The sequence below is a fragment of the Geotrypetes seraphini genome, chromosome 10, assembly GCF_902459505.1.
Source record: "Geotrypetes seraphini chromosome 10, aGeoSer1.1, whole genome shotgun sequence".
Taxonomy (NCBI): Eukaryota; Metazoa; Chordata; class Amphibia; order Gymnophiona; family Dermophiidae; genus Geotrypetes; species Geotrypetes seraphini.
In genome coordinates, this window is record NC_047093.1 from 62,748,248 (window position 1) to 62,768,012 (window position 19,765).

Sequence of the window (19,765 nt, forward strand, 5' to 3'; positions counted from 1 at the left end):
TGCACACCTAGACATGCCGCCTAAATAGTGGGGTACCTTACAGGGTACCACTGTGAACTTCACAAAAAGAGTGCCATGGCTTCTCCTCACTACAGCTCCCTTATAGGTGACGGTGAGCCCCTCAAAATCCCCTAGACCCACTTATCTACCACCCCAATAGCCCTTATGGCTGCAGGAGCCACTTATATGCCAGTCAAAAAGGGTTTTGGAGGTGTATAGGGCAGTGCACATGTTTAAGTATCAATGCAGTGATTACAGGGGCTTATGGGCATGGGTCCTCCTCTCCATGAGTCCCTAACCCACCCCCAAGATGACTTCAGCTGCCTCTGTGCTGGATGACTTGGCTTTCCTATGCCAGGCGGCCAGGTAATGATGGTCTGGAGGCTGAAATTTAAAGTTGTGAATAAAATATTTATTGGGGGGGATTGTTGATCACTGGGATAGTGTGTGGGTGTCTGTGTTATGTGTTTGCAGTGCTTATCTGGTGAGTTTAGGTGGGTTTTTGTGACTTAGACCATGTTTTACATGGTCTAAGTCAAAACGTCCAAGTTCTGTCTAGGCTCTATTGTAAAACTTTCGGTTACACATGCTGTACTACTAAGTCTAAGCCGGCCCACGTCCCGTCCAACTCCCGCCCTCGACATGCCTCCTGAAACGCCCCGTTTAGGTTTGGACGTTGAGCGGCACTATGAAGGCCTAGGTCATTTAGAAATACGTCCAAAACCCGGTTTTATTTTCGGCGCTTGGACGTTTTTGAGAAATGTTCATCCAAGTGCCGACTTAGGCCAGTTTTTGGACGTTTTTTTCTTTCGATTATGAGCCCCTTAGTGTACCTTAGTAAAACAGGGGGTAAATGCTAAAATCTGGGACCAAAGATAATGCATTATCAATAACAAAGATAAGTCACTTGTATACAGAGCAAACATCTTAACTTTGGGAAACACTAAACTCAAAACAAGAAACCATTTTTCAGTATTAAAAAAAAAAAAAAAGAAGACACCAAATCAGGCAGCATTTACTTTAAAAAGAAGCATGTTAATATCATCTGGCGTCAGCTTGATATGTAGTTGTGAAAGTGTTATTTTCATTGCTTTTCCAGAAACTGTTGTGAATGTGGTGACAGCACCGGAGGAGGCGGTAAACACTGTGGGAAGTGTTACTGTTAAAAGTGACACACCAGAAGGGAAGAAGAGCTGCCAACCAGCCCAAGAAGACCCTGTGAGAACTTCTGATCAGCAGCCAATCAGAGTCGAGCCCGATGGAAGATCAAGTTTGATCATTGTTAACACTCCTGAAAGTGCCCAGGAGCAAGAACAGAACAGAAGCCCTCGGAATGTATTGCTGAAAAGGTCGAGGAACTGCAGAGGGAGCTGGGAGAAAGATGTATCTCTCCAGAGAAGCAAGCCAGCATCCAGCAGTTCTCCAGTGAAGGAGTCTGACGAGGAAAATCACAAGCTTCTCAGAGACGAGAAAAGAAAGAGCGACAAGAACCACAGCTATAGTGCAGAAGAAATCCGGGCATATATGAGCAGGAAAGTGGCTGAGAGGCAGAAGAAGAATCATGAGAAGGAGAAGTCTATAAAGAATGCTTTGGAGCTGAAGAAGAAGAGGCTAGAAGAAGTGCTCAGGAAGCAGAAGGATGCATTCCTGAGGAAACAGAGCCACAGAAAAGCGAACCCAAGAGTTGCAGGATCAAAAGTGAAGTCTGAATGCAATGGAGTGAGTAGGTGAAATTCAAAGGCTCGCTTAGCATTGAGTATCTCGGGATCACATGTTTCCCAAAATGGTGACGTATTGATTCTTCCAAGGATGATTTTCTGCATTCTTAATAAGTTTTCCTTTATTATCTTGGGTTGCCTATTAACCTTACAGATAGAAAAATCTATATGTGGGCCAGCACATTTGTATAAAGCCATTATACAGTGAAACAGCACCTGCTTGTTGAAATTATTTTTTCTTTTTTTGGGAGGGTTTATTCACCCTCATCTTCCTATTATTCTTGTTCTCGATTTTTGAGGAGAGAGGGCATGCAAGATACAGTAGAAAGAAAGGAGTGACAGAGAAGTCTTGTCCAAGGTTTATCTTCAGTGGCATTCAAGATGATATACAGTTTCTATCTTTCCTTTTGTCACAAGGCCCAAAAGCAGCATTTTACAAAACTGATTTGTATTTTAGAATTAATTCTTAACAAACCTGAGCTTAAGGTAAGTTACCATAAAGCAGGGGTGTCCAACCTGCAGCCCGAGGGCCTCATGCAGCCCTGTGAAGTATTTTGTGCTGCCCCGGTTGAGGGCAATGCAGTGTTTTCCTCTGCTGCCCCCGGGTGTTTACCAGCTCCCTCCTCTGTCTTGCTGCAGCGTTTGCGCGGCCCCAGAAACATTTTTTTCGGCCAATGCGGTCCAGAGAAGCCAAAAGGTTGGACACCCCTGCCATAAAGTAAGGTAATTTCTTCCCTCAGAAGGTTTACAAGTGAAGTTGGTACCTAGGGCAAAATGACACAAAGAGCATTACTAGGAGAGAAGGATTTGAAACCTGGCTTTCCTGATTCTCAGCCTGCTGCTTTAACCACTAGCCCAGTGATTCCCAAACCTGGTCCTGGAGGCACCCCAGCCAGTCAGGTTTTCAAGATATCCGCAATGAGTATTCATGAGAGAGATTTGCATGCAAATATCGGTCATAAATATTCATTGTGGATTTCTTGAAAACCTGACTGGCTGGGGTGCCTCCAGGACTGGTGGACAAGATGCTCAAAACTCTTAACACTGTATAGAACAGCACCGGGTTGTACCGCGAGAACTGTGCAACAAAATAACTTCCCAATGCTCAACACTAATAGCATTATATGCACGCTGTTAGGCCCTCTTTTACAAAGGTGCGCTTTGCGTTTTAGCATGTGATTAGCGCACGCCAACCGCTAACGCGTCCATAGGGTAACATGCACGCGTAAGCGTTTATTGTGTGTTTAGCGCGTGCTAATATTTAGCGCACGCTAAAAAGCATAGCGCACCTTTGTAAAAGAAGGGGCGTCAGTGTTGAGCATTGGGAAGTTAAGGGGGAGGAACAGTTCTTTGAGCATTGGGAGGGAATATGAAATGACCTCATTAATATCCATTTGACTACATTTATTTGCTTTGGTGCTCAAATTGTCTCCCGCACGACAACCTTCTGAGCATTCTGCACTCAGTAATGCCAGCATTAGTCTGGCGCTAATTGCCTTTAGTGCGGGCATTGGATTTTCAGCATCTCCCTACAAGTTTGGGAACCACTGCACTAGCCTACTCTTCCACTCCAATTTATCTCTGTAAGCAGACAGAGATCCTTCACTATACTGGCACAAGCATCAAGATTTTTTTTGGTCTTTGGGTCACTAGTTCAATTTTGACTTGGGTCAAGAACAACTGAAAACCATTATCTTGGGGAAATATGTTGGTCTTTAGACCCCTGATTAGCACTTAATTGTGCCTTGGGCTCTTAGCTGTTCTGTCAGCCACTTAACTAGCAGGAAATGCATTCCCCTTTGACCAGACTTTTATTGTTTAAATCAGTGTAACACGCTGTATAGTAAAGAATTATTAATCTGGTTGTAAATCATTTGAAATGTTCAGTAGGTGCTTGGACTGTATTGATTTCTCGTAATTGAAGCTTATTGGGTCAGAACCATTTAAATCCTGAGATCTAAACTAACAGTATTGGGAGGGAATTCAGTAGGAATTATCCATATTTCATTCTTATGGGCCATGAAAAACAAGGCTCAGTCTAGTGAGCTGTGAAGCCACATAAAGATGATTAGTGAAATGTAAAATCCAGTCCTATAGCTGATTGTGCTCTTTCTTCCAGGAGGATGATCTTGTCAGACCTAAAAAAAAGGCTCCTGAGGCATGGGTTCAGCAAACATCCCTCTCTCTATTGGCAGATGAAGACAAAGGAAGTGGGTATGTACTCTATCAAAGCCATCTCTGTTTATCCGCAGCATCTCTTTAATGCTTGAAATTTGGTCCCCGGCTGCATCTGTCACCAAATTAGCATATGCCTACCTGGTACTATGAACATTAAGAAAATACACATCATTAACATGGACTAATGTGCATGGATTTTTGAGATTTCAGTGTATCTTTATTTTAAATTTCTAAATAAGCCCAGCTGAAATAATGTTTGCTAAGCTTATATTATAGTGGTCTCTGCTGTTCAGAAGTTTTCTTTGAGAAAATAAATCAAACTAGTACTTGTCTCCTAAATTACTCTTCAGTTGAAATAAGGATCAACATATTTGTGTGGACTAACACACAATTCTCTGCTTTTCCATTGAGAAAAAACTAGGTTTATTGCTTGTAAAACTCGGAGAAAAGTGGGGAATTCTTAATCAATATTTAAAAGCCGCCGCAACAGAATAAGTTTCACACATCTAGGGAGAGGTGGAACGGGGTCAGTTCCAGTCAAAGGAGCAGCAAAACTAGGGTTACCATATGGCTCTGGAAAAAAAGAGGATGGATTGAGATATTGGGGTTTTACTTCCATTGAAAGCAATGGAAGTAAAACCTGGATGTCTCAATCCATCCTCCTTTTTCTGGAGTCATATGGTAACCCTAAGCCAGGGGTGTCCAATGTCGGTCCTCGAGGGCCGCAGTCCAGTCGGGTTTTCAATATTTCCCCAATGAATATTCATGAGATCTATTTGCATGCACTGCTTTCATTGTATGCTAAAAGATCTCATGCATATTCATTGGGGAAATCCTGAAAACCCGACTGGATTGCGGCCCTCGAGGACCGACATTGGACACCCCTGCCCTAAGCAAAGCTCCTAAGTTCTCAGAACCCAAGTGACAATTGGTGGAAACCCATGTACCAATACAGGATGTGAAATTACCTTAAATTCTACTGGCAGAACTCATGCTTATGCTGTTTCCTTCTTTGTTTTGCTTCTGATTTCGGTTTCATTCAACAGTACACTCCATCCGAAGAAGAATAACCATATAACCAATGTAAGGGATGTGCCAGGTTATGTTCATCCACCTGATTTTGAAACTGATAGCTTCAGCCCCTTAAAGCTGAAAGATTTGGACTGCTGCTGTTCCCGATACCCATTTTTCAAACACTATCTCCTTAAAAGGAGCCCCTCAAAGACCAGCCCCAATCATGGATCCCCTGAAGGATCACTCAAGTCTCCTCAGCATAGAAATAAACAGGAGAGGGTGCAGGCCATCCAGGTAATAGCTAAAACGCTTGGAGACAGGATTGATATGGAAGCCTGCAGATTTAGTGCTCTTCAGGGTGGTGGAAGGACAGACACTGACCCAGATAGCCTCTGTAATTCTCCGTTAGGGAATGAGGATGAATTTGAGAATAAACTCAAGAGAATGTTAAAAATCAAACCATGTCTCACTGTTCCCAGTCTGCAAAGCTTCCCTCTGCCTACAGACCTGATGCAGGGAGAAACTGGTTCAGCTTTTCACAAGAGCGCCAGGAGAGATGATTGTGTAAGCAGTTTAGAATGTGAAAAAACTGAGGCTCAAAGGGAAAATATGGCAGATGCAATCCTGTCCAGCTCTACTACCATAAGTGAGGAACTTCCGTGGAACTCAGAATCAGGAGTGCTGGATGGCCTTGAGGAGAGGAAGAAAATGAAGGATCCAGATGCAAACAAAAGTAGAGGTTGGTTGATAGTTGCCTTATTGATAGATGATGAATAGAAATTATGCCATTTTGCTGAGCTGATTTAGCTGCATGTTTTAGACTCAGTATTTTGACATCAGGGATAAGTCACAATTTCTGGCACAGGCCATGCATAGAAAGCAGATTCAGATTAATTGTGCCAGAAACTGGCACCTAGTGGCATAGTAAGGGAGGAGTAGGGGGGGCAGTCCACCCTGGGCACTGTCTTGGTGAGGGCGCAGGTATCCATCCTCCTCTCTGCTTCACTCCTGCCCCTCCCCCACTGCCGCCCATGCACGCAGCTTCCCTTCCCCCTTACCTCCGTAACATTCCTGGCGGGAGCAGCAACCCCCAACAAGTGTCGGCTCTTCTTCTGATGTCACTTCCTGGACTTGCGCCTAGGAGGTGACATCAGAGGAAGAGCCGACGCTGGTGCAACAGCAGGTTGGGGATTGCTGCTCATACCAGGAATGTTACAGCGGTACAGGGGAAGGGAAGCAGTGCCGGAGGGGGTGGGGAAGGAGTGTGTGGAGGGGGGTGGGGCTAAGAGGGCAGGGGAGGGGCGCTACCACCCCAGGCACCTCTCACCCTCGCTACGCCACTGCTGCCCCCCTTTTCTGAAGAAAAAGCAGAGGATATTTTGCTTACATTTCCTTAAAATGGGTTTAGTTGGCTTTTAGCTTTTTTTGATGCTATTGAGTAGGTCGCTGCTCTTCATTTTCTGTTTAATTTTTGGATGTTATTTTTTTAGCTTTATCAAATAATGCTCGAGGCAGCTTGTGGTATTATGAGTATTTAGGCAGTGTCTTGCAATGACCAAGAAGCCCAAGATTTGAAAGCTGAACTCTCTTAGTATTGTCCAGTGCTTTTCTTCTACAAAGATAGGTGTTTCTCCTCAGATACGAGGCTACCCTTGGTGAAAGAGAAGAGTAGGAGTGACCGTCCACCATCCCTGCGGTAACCCCACATTCTGCATCCAGCAGTACAATTCAGTCCCAGTGTAATATTTCCCATTTCCTTCATGAGAAACGTGTTATCTGCTGAACCCTCTTCGTCCGCCTTTAACACTTGGTAGGTCTAGCTCAACCTGTGGACCAGGTGAGGCCCCGGCCAGGGTGCTGGTGATAAAGAGCGCCAAAATACCAGTTCGGTCTACCTTCAGCCTTCTAGATGGATAACTGTTGGACTGGGATTTTGAAATATTGAAATATCCTTTATCATCAGTGCCTGAGCCAGTGACTCACCTGGTCCAACAGGGGGGAAGACTTGAGAGAGAGGGGTGATACTGGATCACAGGGGGGGGGGAGGGGAGGAGAGAGACACTATATTGCAGGGGTGGGGGTGCAGGTGCAAAAGTTGGCTCAGCGCAATACAATCCCTTGAGCTGGCCCTGAGACCTGGGAAAAACATTAGGGGAGAGGAACTAACTCCTCCCCTTCCTTACTGCCATTTCACAGGTACTGAAAGGTGCAGGTAGCAGCAGAAGAGAGCCTTAGTACACCTGTCTAATTGTGGAATAAATGACTGCATAACCAATAACACCATTGTTTGAGTGTATGAAAGCAAAGCAAAAAAAAAAAAAAAAATATCCAAATTACATGCCACCAGCTGGGCAACTTTTTATTTTTTTTTCAGGCTTTTGCTGGGGAAAGGGAGGCGGGTTCCAAAAGTAAAAGATAATCTATAATTTTCCAGCTCTGTGGGGTAATCAAAAACAGTAGGTAATCAAAAACAGAAAAAAAGAAATAGGAAAGCTTCTCCAATTAAGGCCCTCTTTTACAAAGGCGCGCTAAGCGTTTTAGTGCGGATTTAGCGCACGCTAAATCGTGTGCGCTAACTGCTAACGCATCCATAGGATAACATGCATGCCTCAGCGTGTTTAGCGTGCGCTAAAAAGCTTAGCGCACCTTTGTAAACGAGGGGGCAAATGTTTTCTGTGGGTAGTATACTTATGTCTTTTGCTTTCTGTTATAAAGATTCAGCGGGGACAATGCACTCGTGGAAGGCGACACTCATACAGGAAGCTGAAAAACAGGGAATTACAGCAACCAGCCCACATTATGGGCTCTTCAGCAGAAGGTGAAGTACTGTCAGACATTATTTCCAAGGAAATTTTCATTGTACATACAGAAAACATTTGCATAAATATAATATGCAATTCTGGGTTATTTGTTTATATTTATATTCTGCCTACATACTAGGCAAATCACAATAAAATATCCATTTAAAAACTGTATACATACACTACTACAAAATTCAACCTAAGAAACAAAAATGAACTGAAAAGCTGTCAATCCAGCTAATAAGATGGGTCTGCAACAACCTTTAATTGGGTCGAAGTAGTAGCAAGACGCAAATACCTTGGCAGACGTTTCCCACACCCCTTGGTCCCTTAACTGCAGGCTACCCTTATCTCTGCAAAATGCACTTTCCCCAAATTTACTCATTCCAAATATTTGCATCCACAGAACGTAATGGATGCACCAGCTGATGTACTCTCAAAATCTGGGAAAATGCCGGGGAGCAGTCTCGGATTAGCGCTCTGTAACAGTGATCTTCAAATCTGATCCCACTCTATCTTGTATACTTGATTTTATGGTTATGTCAAGTGCCATTGACTCGTATTCGAGTTCTAGCAACATGATAATGATATCCTGTGTTTGTGGGCGGTGATTTTATGGTAGAATTGTTATATTCAGAAAGTGGCAAAATTATTCAGAGATGGACATTTAATTCTATTTGGGGTATATCTTGATCCTCCCCTTTCCCTACCCACTCTCAGAAAACCGACTGCTCGGCAGGATATGAGATCCTTTGGTCCTTCTCAACTGGGTAGCTTAATGGTCGGTGTCCTGCTCTGAGGTTAAGAAATCTTGGCTCAGCCTTCATTAGGGCATCTGCTTCCTGAGTGAGATGGGAGTTGAACTGCTTTTTAAGGATCAGCCATCCCGCACAGAGGTCAGCAGAGTCAAGTACTGCTTTTACAAGTGTAGAAGTGGCTTCTAAGGAAGGGCAGTTTGCTCTTCAGCTGAAGAAGATGCTGTTGTCACTGTGCAAATGGAAGGAAATGTGAACGTCGCAATGGAAATACTTATGGTCCTCTGAGGAGGACTTGGAGGTGAGGCCATTTGGAGATAGATACTGAGAATGAGTGGAGGCATTACCAGCAGTGGGGTTAGGGAAGAGTTTTGAAATTCTAGCATGTGCATATCGAAGAGCAGGTGGTAAATGTGTGCACTGTTTCCCCTTAGTTAACAAATGTATCTTAATAATGAACCCACCTAGGGAGGAGGAGAGGCGCCAGCGTCGGCTGACTGCCTACAGGATGTGCCTCTCTTAGTGAGAGGCACATACCGTAGGCAATCAGCCGGCATCAAGGCCTCTCCTTCTCTTTGCGCATCTTCCCTGCTGACACCCCCTATTGGCAGTTCAGGGCCTATCTGGAGGGGGTGCAGGGAGGTCCGAGGGGTGGGGGAGATGTCTGGCAGGAGGCACTGGGCATTCTTCCTGCCAGTGAAGAGTACTTTGGGGGTGGGATGTATGTCCAGCAGGAGGGACTGGGCATTCCTCCTGCCGGTGAAGAGTGCGTCGGTTCAGGGGGTTCAAGCAGGAGAGACTGGGCATCTCTCCTGCCGCAGTGTGTCAAGGAGGGGGGGGGGGGGGGTTGCAGCAGGTGGCAGCAGGAGATATTGGAGATCTCTCATGCCACAATCATTATGGGTTGCCTGGGCCACTGAGCTGATTGTGGCAGTCATGATCAGCTCAGCAGCCGGATCCGGAACTTATGCCTGTTTTGACTTTGTCTGAGTCAAAACGTATAAGTTCCGTCTGGCAACCTGTCAAACTTTTTAGGTTATGGCTGCCGGACGACTAAGTCTAGGTCAGTCCACATCCTGCTCTATCCACTCCTCCAAAAATGCCCCTTTTCACTCTGTGCTTAAAGCAGCACTGAAAAGGCCTAAGCTATTTTTAGATACGTCTAAAATCAGTTTTGATTATTGATACTTGGACGACCTATCTTTTTGATCGTCCAAGTACCGACTTAGGCCGGTTTTTGGACTTTTAAAAATTATTATGAGCCCCATAGTGTATGGTTTTATGTTTGATGAATTTTTGGGCAGATAAGCTCTTAGACTTACAAAGTTCTATAGTAATCTATGGAATTTTGTAAGTCTAAGTGCTTTGAAAATGAGCCCCTATTAGTCTTATATTTGTATATCGTGCATACTATATTCCATCAAAGAGTACTATTCAGCTTACTTGATTTTTTTTGCATTTTCAGTGGTTAAATGTCTGTATCCCTATTCTTCTATTCTAAATATATTTAGACTAGTGTTTTAGCCCATTACATTAACAGGTGCTAGTAAAGCCTGCTTCCCTCACATGCCCCCTATTTTCAGCCCCAGCTCCAAACCCATTTTAACTCCCCAGCTCCCTTCTCCCATCTGTTCCCTTTCAGCCTGAGCCCCCTTTTCTCACCAGCAGCATTTCCCTCCCCACTCCACTTCCCTGTCCAGCAGCACCTCTTCCCTGCTCCCTCTGTCCCTCTTCATTGCTCTCCCGGCCCAGTAGCACCTCTTCCTTGCTCCCCCTGTCCCTCTTCTCTACTCCCCTGGTCTAGTAGCAACTCTTCCTTGCTCCAGCAGCACCACTTACCTGTTTCAACGGTCCTCATAGGCCGCTCTGCCCCTCGGAAGTATGTTCCCTCTGACGCAGTCGCGTATGTCAGAGGAAACGTTCTACTGAGGTGCTGTGCGGCCTGCAAAGTTTGGTACAGCCGGCCGCGATCCTCACGGGAGCAGCTCCTATGTTTTTTTAAAGTTTTTTTTTGGAACAGCACCAGAGCGCACGACAGAAACTTATTCCCAATGCCCGGGCGGTGAGAACTGAGTGGTCTCTAGTTTGCTAGAATTTTAGGAGAAGCAAAAGACCTGAAATGCTCTGGAACCATCTGTCTACCTTGAAGGCAGGCATCGTAAGCTTTTCTAAAATTCATGGGCTGGAATTTTCTGCTGTCCTCATGCATCAGGAAGGTCGTGCGATGTGGTGGCTCACAAACTTTTAAAAATGCACACAGTGAAGGCATGAGGCTGCTGGAGAAGCTGAATACCCCCCCCCCCCCACCCCGTGACTGAACGGTAGACTCACCCTCAAACTGCCGAGAAGCCCAAAGCTCTATCATTAGAAAGAGAGAGAGAGCATGCTGAGCAGATGGTGTATGGGCAGCGAAAGTGTGGCAGGTAGAGGGATGGTGAGGTGAAAAAAGAGAGTGAGGTTCAATTGGGCAGGTGCAGGTGAAGAGAAGAGGATGAAATGCAACCTGGAAAGGAGCCGGCCGCGATCCTCACGGGAGCAGCGGCCGACCCTCAGCGTCTTGAAGCCCTTCTCCCGGCAGCCACCGCCAGCGCCGCTCCGCAAAGCCATCCTCCCGGCAGCCGCCGCTCTGCACCGCCTTTCATGCGCCTTAGCGCGCATGTGCACTCTGCCGACCACAGCCCGACAGATCAGGGATCAGGGAACACGGCGGTAAGAGTGCGCATGCGCGCTTAGCATTTTATTATAGTAGATGATGACTGAGTCTCTTATCTTATAATTTCTAATACAGCTCTCACACCTGCTTATTTGGACCTTCCGTTTGGAGGGTATTTTTTGGGGGGAGGGAGCAATTATGCTTATCTTTATGGTTTTCAAAATTGCAGCAAACAGCTCCTTAATTGACTCCCCTTGCATGTGGAGTTTTGCAGGCTCCACCATCTACACATGCGAGTATTAGCACTTACCTGCATAGGTAGCAAAATCCACCACTTTCACTTTGATGTAGCGCTGAGGGAAGCCAGTCTTTCTTTTCTACATATTTCATTGAGAAATGGCTTTTCCCTCTGTATGGGGGTCTTTAATAAGGCACGGTAGCCGGTTTAGTGCACGCTAAATATTAGTGTGCACTAAATGCTAACACGTCCATAGAATATAATGGACGCATTAGCATTTAACATAGAAATATAGAAACATTAGCATTTAACATAGAAACATAGAAATAGACGGCAGATAAGGGCCACGGCCCACCAAGTCTGCCCACCCCAATAATCCTCCCCTACCTTTCTCGCGTGCTAATATTTAGTACGTGCTATATTGGCTAGCTTGCCGTAGTAAAAGACTGTATGCTGTAAGCTGCTAAATGCACAGATTTTGCCTAAATCTTTTGCAAAAAGTAGTGGGACAAATGAGAGGCAGGGGATCTGTGACTCTATGAACAGTAGCAACAAGAACAGATCACTAGGGGGCGGAGCAATGATTGAAATCGTTAACATTGCATTTGTCAAATAGCCATTGGTTGTTATGAGACGTAGCAATATGGTCTGAAGTTTCACCTTCTTCTATCAGTGCGATTGAATTGATTAGTTTAAACCCAGTTTCATTCCACTTTTGTTGTATATGTGAATGGAAATTCAGCCATGTCATCCCCTGCTTTTTGAATATCACCGGCTTCCAGTCTAATGTAGAATCCTGTATAAGATTCTGACCTTGGTGCATAGATCTCTTTACACTGGAAATCCATTCTTCTTAGATTTCCTCATTATTCCCTTCGCCCCACCTTGTCTGCTTGCTCTTCCCAAAATATTACAGGTCAGCAGCCCCACCAGTGCCTTTTTCTATATGGCACCACTGCTCCGGAATTCACTTCTATTCTTTCTTCAGTTGGAACCTTCGTACACGAAGGCAAATACGATGCAGCCCATTCAATTCCTATGGACTGTGTCATATTTGCTGCACCAGGACTTGCTACCACGGCTTTCTGAAAAGGGGACCCAAGTTTTTTTACCCGAGGCAACCGAGGGTAAAATGGCGTGTCTAAGATTGCAAGGAGCAGCAGCAGGATTTGAACCAGGCTTCCATTTATTAGCCCAGTGTTCTAATAACTAGGCTATCCTGCAGCATTTTGCTGAATGAGTTATAATTTGGCATTGTGGGTATGCATGGGTTCTTTCTCATTGGGAGGTAGGTTTCGGGGGAGGGGCGTGTTGAGGTTGGGTACTGGGGAGGGAGGTAGGGATTACTAGGAGGGGATGGAGGTTTTGTGTAATTTGAAAGGAGGGGATGGGAGTTGGTGGGGTATTATTATTTTTCTTGTCTGCTTGTGATTGGGGGTGGGGTGGGGTGGGGGAGTTTGTTATACTGTAAAACCATGGTTGGCACTAGTTGGAAAGTCTTGTTTTCATCTGTTTCATTGTGCTGTCAATCAATTAAAAAATTGTTGAATCATAAATCCCTCCCCCCCAAAAAAAACCTAGGCTATTCCTCTACTTTATATAAACCACTTTGATATGCCTGGCACAAAAGGAAATATATTAACTATGATTAAATAAAAAACATGATTTTAAAAGAGGCATTTACAAGCTGAAAAACCTTTATAGAATTGCCCCATGTCCTACCTGCGTGACGTGTTCTTTTGATGGTAGTCCTCAGGAAGGAAGAGTAAGACATAGAGACCAATGGAAAACTGATGCATCTGGAGAATCCAAGGATCCTGAAGGTATTAAATCTTCTCCTGGGACCAAACTGTATTCCCTGAAACTGGAAGGATCTGGAAAAGGAAAAGACACCAACGACAAATTAGGTAAGGCTGAATGCAGCAGAGAAATAAAGAACTTAAGTCTCTAGCAGGTACTGCACTTTGAATTATTTTGAGATGCTGGCAGGCATATATGCCTAGAATCGTAAGACAGTGCGGTTTATAAATAAATAAATGGGCTTTTCAGAATGTTTTAGAGATTAACATCGGGATCTGGATAGTCCCTTCTGTTGTCATTATCCCTCCTTTTCTCTGCACCCCACCTTAATAAAACAAAACACCTTATTGTGGTAAATAGCCGCAGCTCTTTATTATATCACATTAACCAATAAATTAACTTGCATAAATTAACATCATTAACATATTGAACCTCAATTAACAATCAACCTCAGCAAGCTCCTCCCGAGCTACCCTGTGTAAACAGTACCTTTGCCCCCAACCCCGCCACCAACAGCAAGTGTCTGAGGGGTGGCATGACCTCATGCCCCTTTAACCCGGGTCACCTGACCCCAAGGCACGGCTCCCAGCCGGCCCACCGCTCATCGCCGGATGAGCCCCAGCACCCAGTAGCTCGGGAGACCCGCCACCCATGTCACTAAAACCTCACCAAAGGGAGGGAGGGTGGGACAAAATTCTGCCTTGGAGGACCTGTAACGAATTTAGTCCTCCAAGGCTCGTTCTAAAAAACCCTATATAAAAACGCCCCTTTTCCTACGCTATCCAATCCCAGCCTCTCCTTTTGGCGCGAACCCCTCCCCTTCTTCTTTACAATTCCTTCTATTTAACGGTTTTCCTCCACCCCCCCCTTCCCTACTTTGCCTGCATGTAACACCAGGGCCTCCCAGCCCCGTGTTAATCTCCGCCCTTCAAGACAAGCTCTCGGGCTCCTTCATACTGGACAGGTAATCAAAATATATTGGGGCTGATATTCAGACCATGGGAGTTAGCTGCACTGACTTCCGTGTAGAGAATGATATGTGGGAAATCTCTAACCCTGTCCTGTCCCTGCAAACTCTCTCCCTGTCTCTGCCCCATTCCTGCAAGCTCTGTCCTCATCTGCACAAGCCTTGAACACTTTAAAATCATAAGTAGCAACATTCTAGAGCTCAGATTGTGACGTCATAATGCCTCATTCCACCAATGCCTAAGCTCTGTCCTCATCTGCACAAGCCTTGAACACTTTAAAATCATAAGCGTACGAGGCTTGTGTGGTTAAGGCAGAGCTAGCAGAAATGGGACATGGACAGAACTCGCGGGGACGGGAATATTGGGATCTCATGGGAACAGGGACAGATTTGTCCCCGTGTCATTCTCTACTTCCGTGGTCAGCACTGAGCCTGGATATTCAAAGCTGGGCCATTTCCAGTGACCGGCGCTTGAATATCCAGGGTTGTTGTTTTTTTTTGGGGGGGGGGGGCTGCTATAAACCTAGCTTGCTGGTCAGCCAAGTTTATAGCAGTCAAAGATAGACCAGCTACGCATTTACACAGTCCGATTTGACCACTAAACATAGCTGGCTAGCGCTTTAAATTTTGCAGATAGCCAGCTAGTTGTGTGACATAGCTGGCTATCCACTAAGTATTAGTGCTTAACTGCTTTTTAACTGGACAGGAGCTATTCCTTGCTGGTTAAATAGCATTATCGGCCGGACAGTGGAATTTTTCAGCTAATTTCAAAGCATCCAACTTTGTGGATAATTATTCTAGCAGACCTGAGGGCCTAAGAGCCACCAAGAGATTCTGATCATCACAACTCCTAATTCATAGCTTTCTTGTTCCATGTCTTCACCAGAAAAGGTACCACCTTGTGGACATGAAAGATAAAGGTAAGTTTCTCTATAGTTACTTAAATTTCCCTACCAGCAAAACCAAAAGCATAGTTTTGAACCATATGGTCAGTTCAGTAACGGTTTGAGTTACTAGGACTCCCCCCTCTCCCCCCTTTGAGGTCAACTTTCAAAGTGCAACTCCCCCTCCCCCCAGTTTATCCACATCAGTTGGTTGCCTGAAATTTGCATCCCTTCAGCGAGGCTATTTCTTTTCAGGCTTTTAGAGCGCAGGGTGTGTTTGGCTTCAGCCCCTCCCTTCCAGGTAGTCCGCAGGGAAGATGAGTGGCGGGGGGGGGGGGGGGGTGTATGTGGAGCAGAGTAGAGAACTGTTCCCCTTTTTCCTGTTGTGCCCACCCCTCCCTGACTCCATAGTTCAACTTCTTTTATTGTCTGTAAATTAAGCCCTGTAAATAGGGAACTTGTTTGATGAGTTTTCCCTGATCAGCAGGTAAGCTTTATTTAGCCAAGACATTATTATAATAAGTAAACATGACATCACCTTTTACATATAAAGTAATATACAGAGGAGCTGTCATAAGGGAGGAGTCAGGTCCCAGAGACAGGATTATTCTTCAGGAATGAGAAGGACCCGATCGCATATTTTTATCTTTGTTGTTTTTGGATGGTCAGTTAATTATAAATACAGTCCACAATAAGCATCTGGAGAATGAAACTTACAATTCAGCAGCTATTGATCCAGGTTTGGAAAGATTTGTTTTCTAAAACAAGTTAGTTCTATTTTTGCAAGTGTCTTTATGCTAGGTGCTTTCTCCTCAACATAGTACAGCAAAACTTTGTGTTAGATTGTTGCTATTTGATATAACAGAAATCCACTGGCCATTTGGATGTTGGCATGTTTAAAAGGAAAGATATTAGTTGGAGAGCTGGAAGCCTCTGAACTTACAATGTATAAAAATCTAGTTAAGAACATAAGAATTTGCCTCCGCCGGGTCAGATCAGAGGTTCATCCCGCCCAGCGGTCCGCTCCCGCGGCGGCCCTCTAGGTCTATTACCTGTGCTATGGTCCCTGACTATTCCTATAACCTACCTCAACTCCTATCTGTACCCCTCGATCCCCTTATGGTTTAGGAACCTATCCAAACCTTCTTTGAAGCCCTGTAACGTGCTTTGTCCTATCACGGCCTCAGGAAGCGCGTTCCACGTGTCCACCACCCTCTGGGTAAAAAAGAACTTCCTAGCGTTTGTTTTAAACCTGCCCCCTTTTAATTTCTCTGAGTGCCCCCTTGTACTTGTGGTTCCCCAGTGCATATAGGGAAAGGTGAACTAATGTTAGAATTTCAACAGCGTCCGAGAGAGACAAAATGGACTTGCTTGAGGTCACAGAGCAAGTCCGTGGGGAGTTTTAAACCTTCACCCCAGAAGGCTTCTCTCCAGTTGCAGCCCAGTGGGCAAACTAGTAGAGCACTCCTGTGAAAGCTTGAGGACAAGGTTCACTCCCATTGCTGTCATTTGATTCCCATTGCTGTCATTCAATATGACATCACCAGCAAAGCATGTAACCTGCACATGGCTGGGCGAACGGGGTCAATTTCCAAAGCACAGCAGGTACAGTAACTGCAAAGTACCTTTATCCAAGACTTTTTATCAGTTCTCAAAGAGAAAACTGTAAGCGTGCTTTTACTTTCAGACTGCTTAGAGAAAATGTACTTGCTTTGTTTTGTATGATAATTTTTGCTTGAAAAGCAAGTCTACCTGATATTCAAAATGATTTAAATGGCCCAGAGAAGCTCCTAGTTGTTTAAATTGCTAATACTCAGCTCAATGTGATTCTATAAAAGAACATAAGAATTGCTGCTGCTGGGTCAGACCAGTGGTCCATCGTGCTCAGCAGTCCGCTCCCGTGGTGGCTTTTAGGTCAAGGACCAGTGCCGTAACTGAGTCTAGCTCACCTGCGTACGTTCTGGTTTAGCAGAAACTTGTCTAACTTTGTCTTGAATCCTTGGAGGATGTTTTCCCCTATAACAGCCTCCGGAAGAGTGTTCCAGTGATCCACCACTCTCTGGGTGAAGAAGAATGGGTAGATTATGGGTGTTTCTAAAAGTTTTGTGCACTGATATAGAATAGGTCTGATCCATGCGCAAGTTATGTGCAGATATTTAGGCCTGGTTTTCCTTGGCCTAAATGGGAGCCCCTAGAAGTTATGACATAAGCTGGTGCTAAGAGCAATTCTATAAGGTGCACATATCTAAGGAAGTTCTTCTTCACCCAGAGAGTGGTGGAACACTGGAACGCTCTTCCGGAGGCTGTTATAGGGGAAAACATCCTCCAAGGATTCAAGACAAAGTTAGACAAGTTCCTGCTAAACCAGAACGTACGCAGGTGAGCTAGACTCAGTTAGGGCACTGGTCCTTGACCTAAAGGCCGCCACGGGAGCGGACTGATGAGCATGATGGACCACTGGTCTGACCCAGCAGCAGCAATTCTTATGTTATTTTATAGAATCACACTAAGCTCCTTCTTGCTTTCCGTGTCTTCCTCTGCCGCAATCCACCCAGGCGGAAACAGAAAGTTGCATCATTGGCAGACGTGGAAAGCAGGAAGGAGAGCTGCGGGCGATGTAGCTGAATCACTGCCAAGGTCGGCAGTTTTTACAGTTTCACGGAAGGAAAATGGCCATCGAACCAGACAGGTGAGAAGGCTGGAAACATGCTGGGCCACGGGGACTGGGCCGTGAGAAGGAAAGTTCCTGGACCATGAATCCAAGGCCGGGAACACCCCCATCATGGCTTGCACACAGGGCGGATTGCCCCCCTCTCTTGGTACGCCACTGGGTCTAGGTGTTACAGATTGTAAGCATCTTTAAACAAAAACATCCTGTCCTATGCACAATGGCGATCTCTGATGATAATCCATGCAACGTTGGAGCGGCGACAGGTCGGAGAATTAGATCGTGGACTGGGTTGGAAATTTAGTCAGACCTGGGAACGCTTCTGGCAGGACCTTACACCACATGCACGCAGCAGACTTTTAAATCTTTAGGATAAACTCAGACTTTCAGCCCTTGGTATGGCTTTGGACTCTCGGGGTGGGGAGGGGAGGGAGGGGAGGGGGGGGCTATGTTTGCACTGTTATTTTACGATTTATGCTACTAATTGTGTTAGCATGTTTTTGTTGAAACAATAAAAATCATTTGAACATAAACAAGAACATCTTTATGCTGAATTTAAATTTGTCTATAGAGATTTCTTCCTAGAGATTCAGTGGTAGTGAATTCCATAAGGTTGGCGCGGTCCCTGAAAAGATATTTTTGCGTGTGGTGTCATAGAAAAGATGACGTAAGGAGGAAGTAGTTAGGAGATGTTGGTTAATAGATAAGTGTTCTGGAGGCGCAATGTGGAATCATCAACCTGTCCATGAATCTTGAGGAATGAAAGATTTTTGTTTTGAACGTGAGAAGTAAGATTTTGTATGCGATTCTATGAGTATTGGCAACCAATGGGATTTTATTAGAAAGGGAGTTGCGTGGTCAATTTTTTTTGCTTTGTATATCCGATAGGTCGCTGTAGCAGCCATAAATCTAATATTCATAAAATACAAGGCATTCTCGAAGAACTACACATGCAAATGAGGTTCACAGAGGTTTGCAAAGGGCCATCAAATTCAATGGGATCAGTCGCTGGTGATAGCAATCAGCACATGCGCAGAATAGTCCATGGAAAGAAGCATGGATGGATGGGGGTGGGGGTGGAGAACTACCAGCAACTCTATGTCATGTTAACCATAGGTGTGCAAGTGCTATTGGATGGAGGGAAAGGGAGGGGAGGTACAATCGTCGGCTTTCAACAAGCACGTATAAGACACACCTTTAATACATGCCTCTAATACGTGCTCTTGAGACGTGCGCGTTTGAGATTTTTTTTTTCCCCATCACTATATTACTTTAATTTATGTGAATAGTGTGTTGTAAAATTTTTTATCATGAGCCATAGCCAGAAACATACGCCTGAGACGTACTTTTCACAGTACCGGCACCTCTGTACTAGCCGGTAATTTTTGATCATTAAAAGCCAGTACTTCGCTTGGAGAATCACCCAGCAATGATAGAGAATTGCCCGGAATGCTTGTTAATGAGCTCACGTTACTACCGTTTTAATAGTAATGACCTCATTGTATTATATTTACATGGCAGAGTCTGAGGCTGCTAGGAAGTTCAGGGATAGACCACGGTGAGCCATTCTGGTAACTGGGCTGTAAGATACTGTCATACTAAATCAGCTGGAATGGTGAGTTTTGAGAATCCAGCCCTGAATCTCTGCCTGACCATGTTCAGGCTCTTTTATTGCTCTGTGCTACTTTTATGCCATGTCTAGGCATTTCAACTTTATCACCTATCAACCAGTGACACTGAAAAGACTCTTTTAGTTACTTGGCCAGCAAGTGGGTTAATGGTATAGTTTACTGGCATAGTAGTTTTTCTTGGTTTCAGATATATTGTCCTTATATTGATTTATAGCTGCTCTCCATTGTGTTCTGTGTTCTGGTGTCTTGCTTTAACTCCATTTCCTCTCTAGACTTCTGCATAGTTGTTTGTCTAGTCTTAAGGACTCCGTAAACCAGGGCGAAGTTTGGTTTGATTTTACTATGCGCGAGTGGAGGGGGGTTATGGTATCTAGGGTATTGGTTATGATTTTGTTCCAGTTGCTTATCATTGAGGTGGTGTTATTCGTGGAGGAGGGAGAGATTGTGACACCGTGTTC

At 44.9% G+C, this 19,765-nt stretch overlaps 1 protein-coding gene across 1 annotated transcript in view; it reads left to right on the forward strand.

Annotated features, from left to right (window-relative positions):
- The window catches only part of CCDC187 (coiled-coil domain containing 187), a 151,801-nt gene that overhangs the window by 37,758 nt on the left and 94,278 nt on the right, over positions 1-19,765 (forward strand). The window contains exons 9-13 of the mRNA XM_033962263.1: positions 1,100-1,719; positions 3,838-3,932; positions 4,943-5,649; positions 7,626-7,728; positions 13,107-13,264. Of these exons, the coding sequence (XP_033818154.1) occupies positions 1,100-1,719; positions 3,838-3,932; positions 4,943-5,649; positions 7,626-7,728; positions 13,107-13,264 (1,683 nt within the window). The remainder of the gene's footprint in view (positions 1-1,099; positions 1,720-3,837; positions 3,933-4,942; positions 5,650-7,625; positions 7,729-13,106; positions 13,265-19,765) is intronic.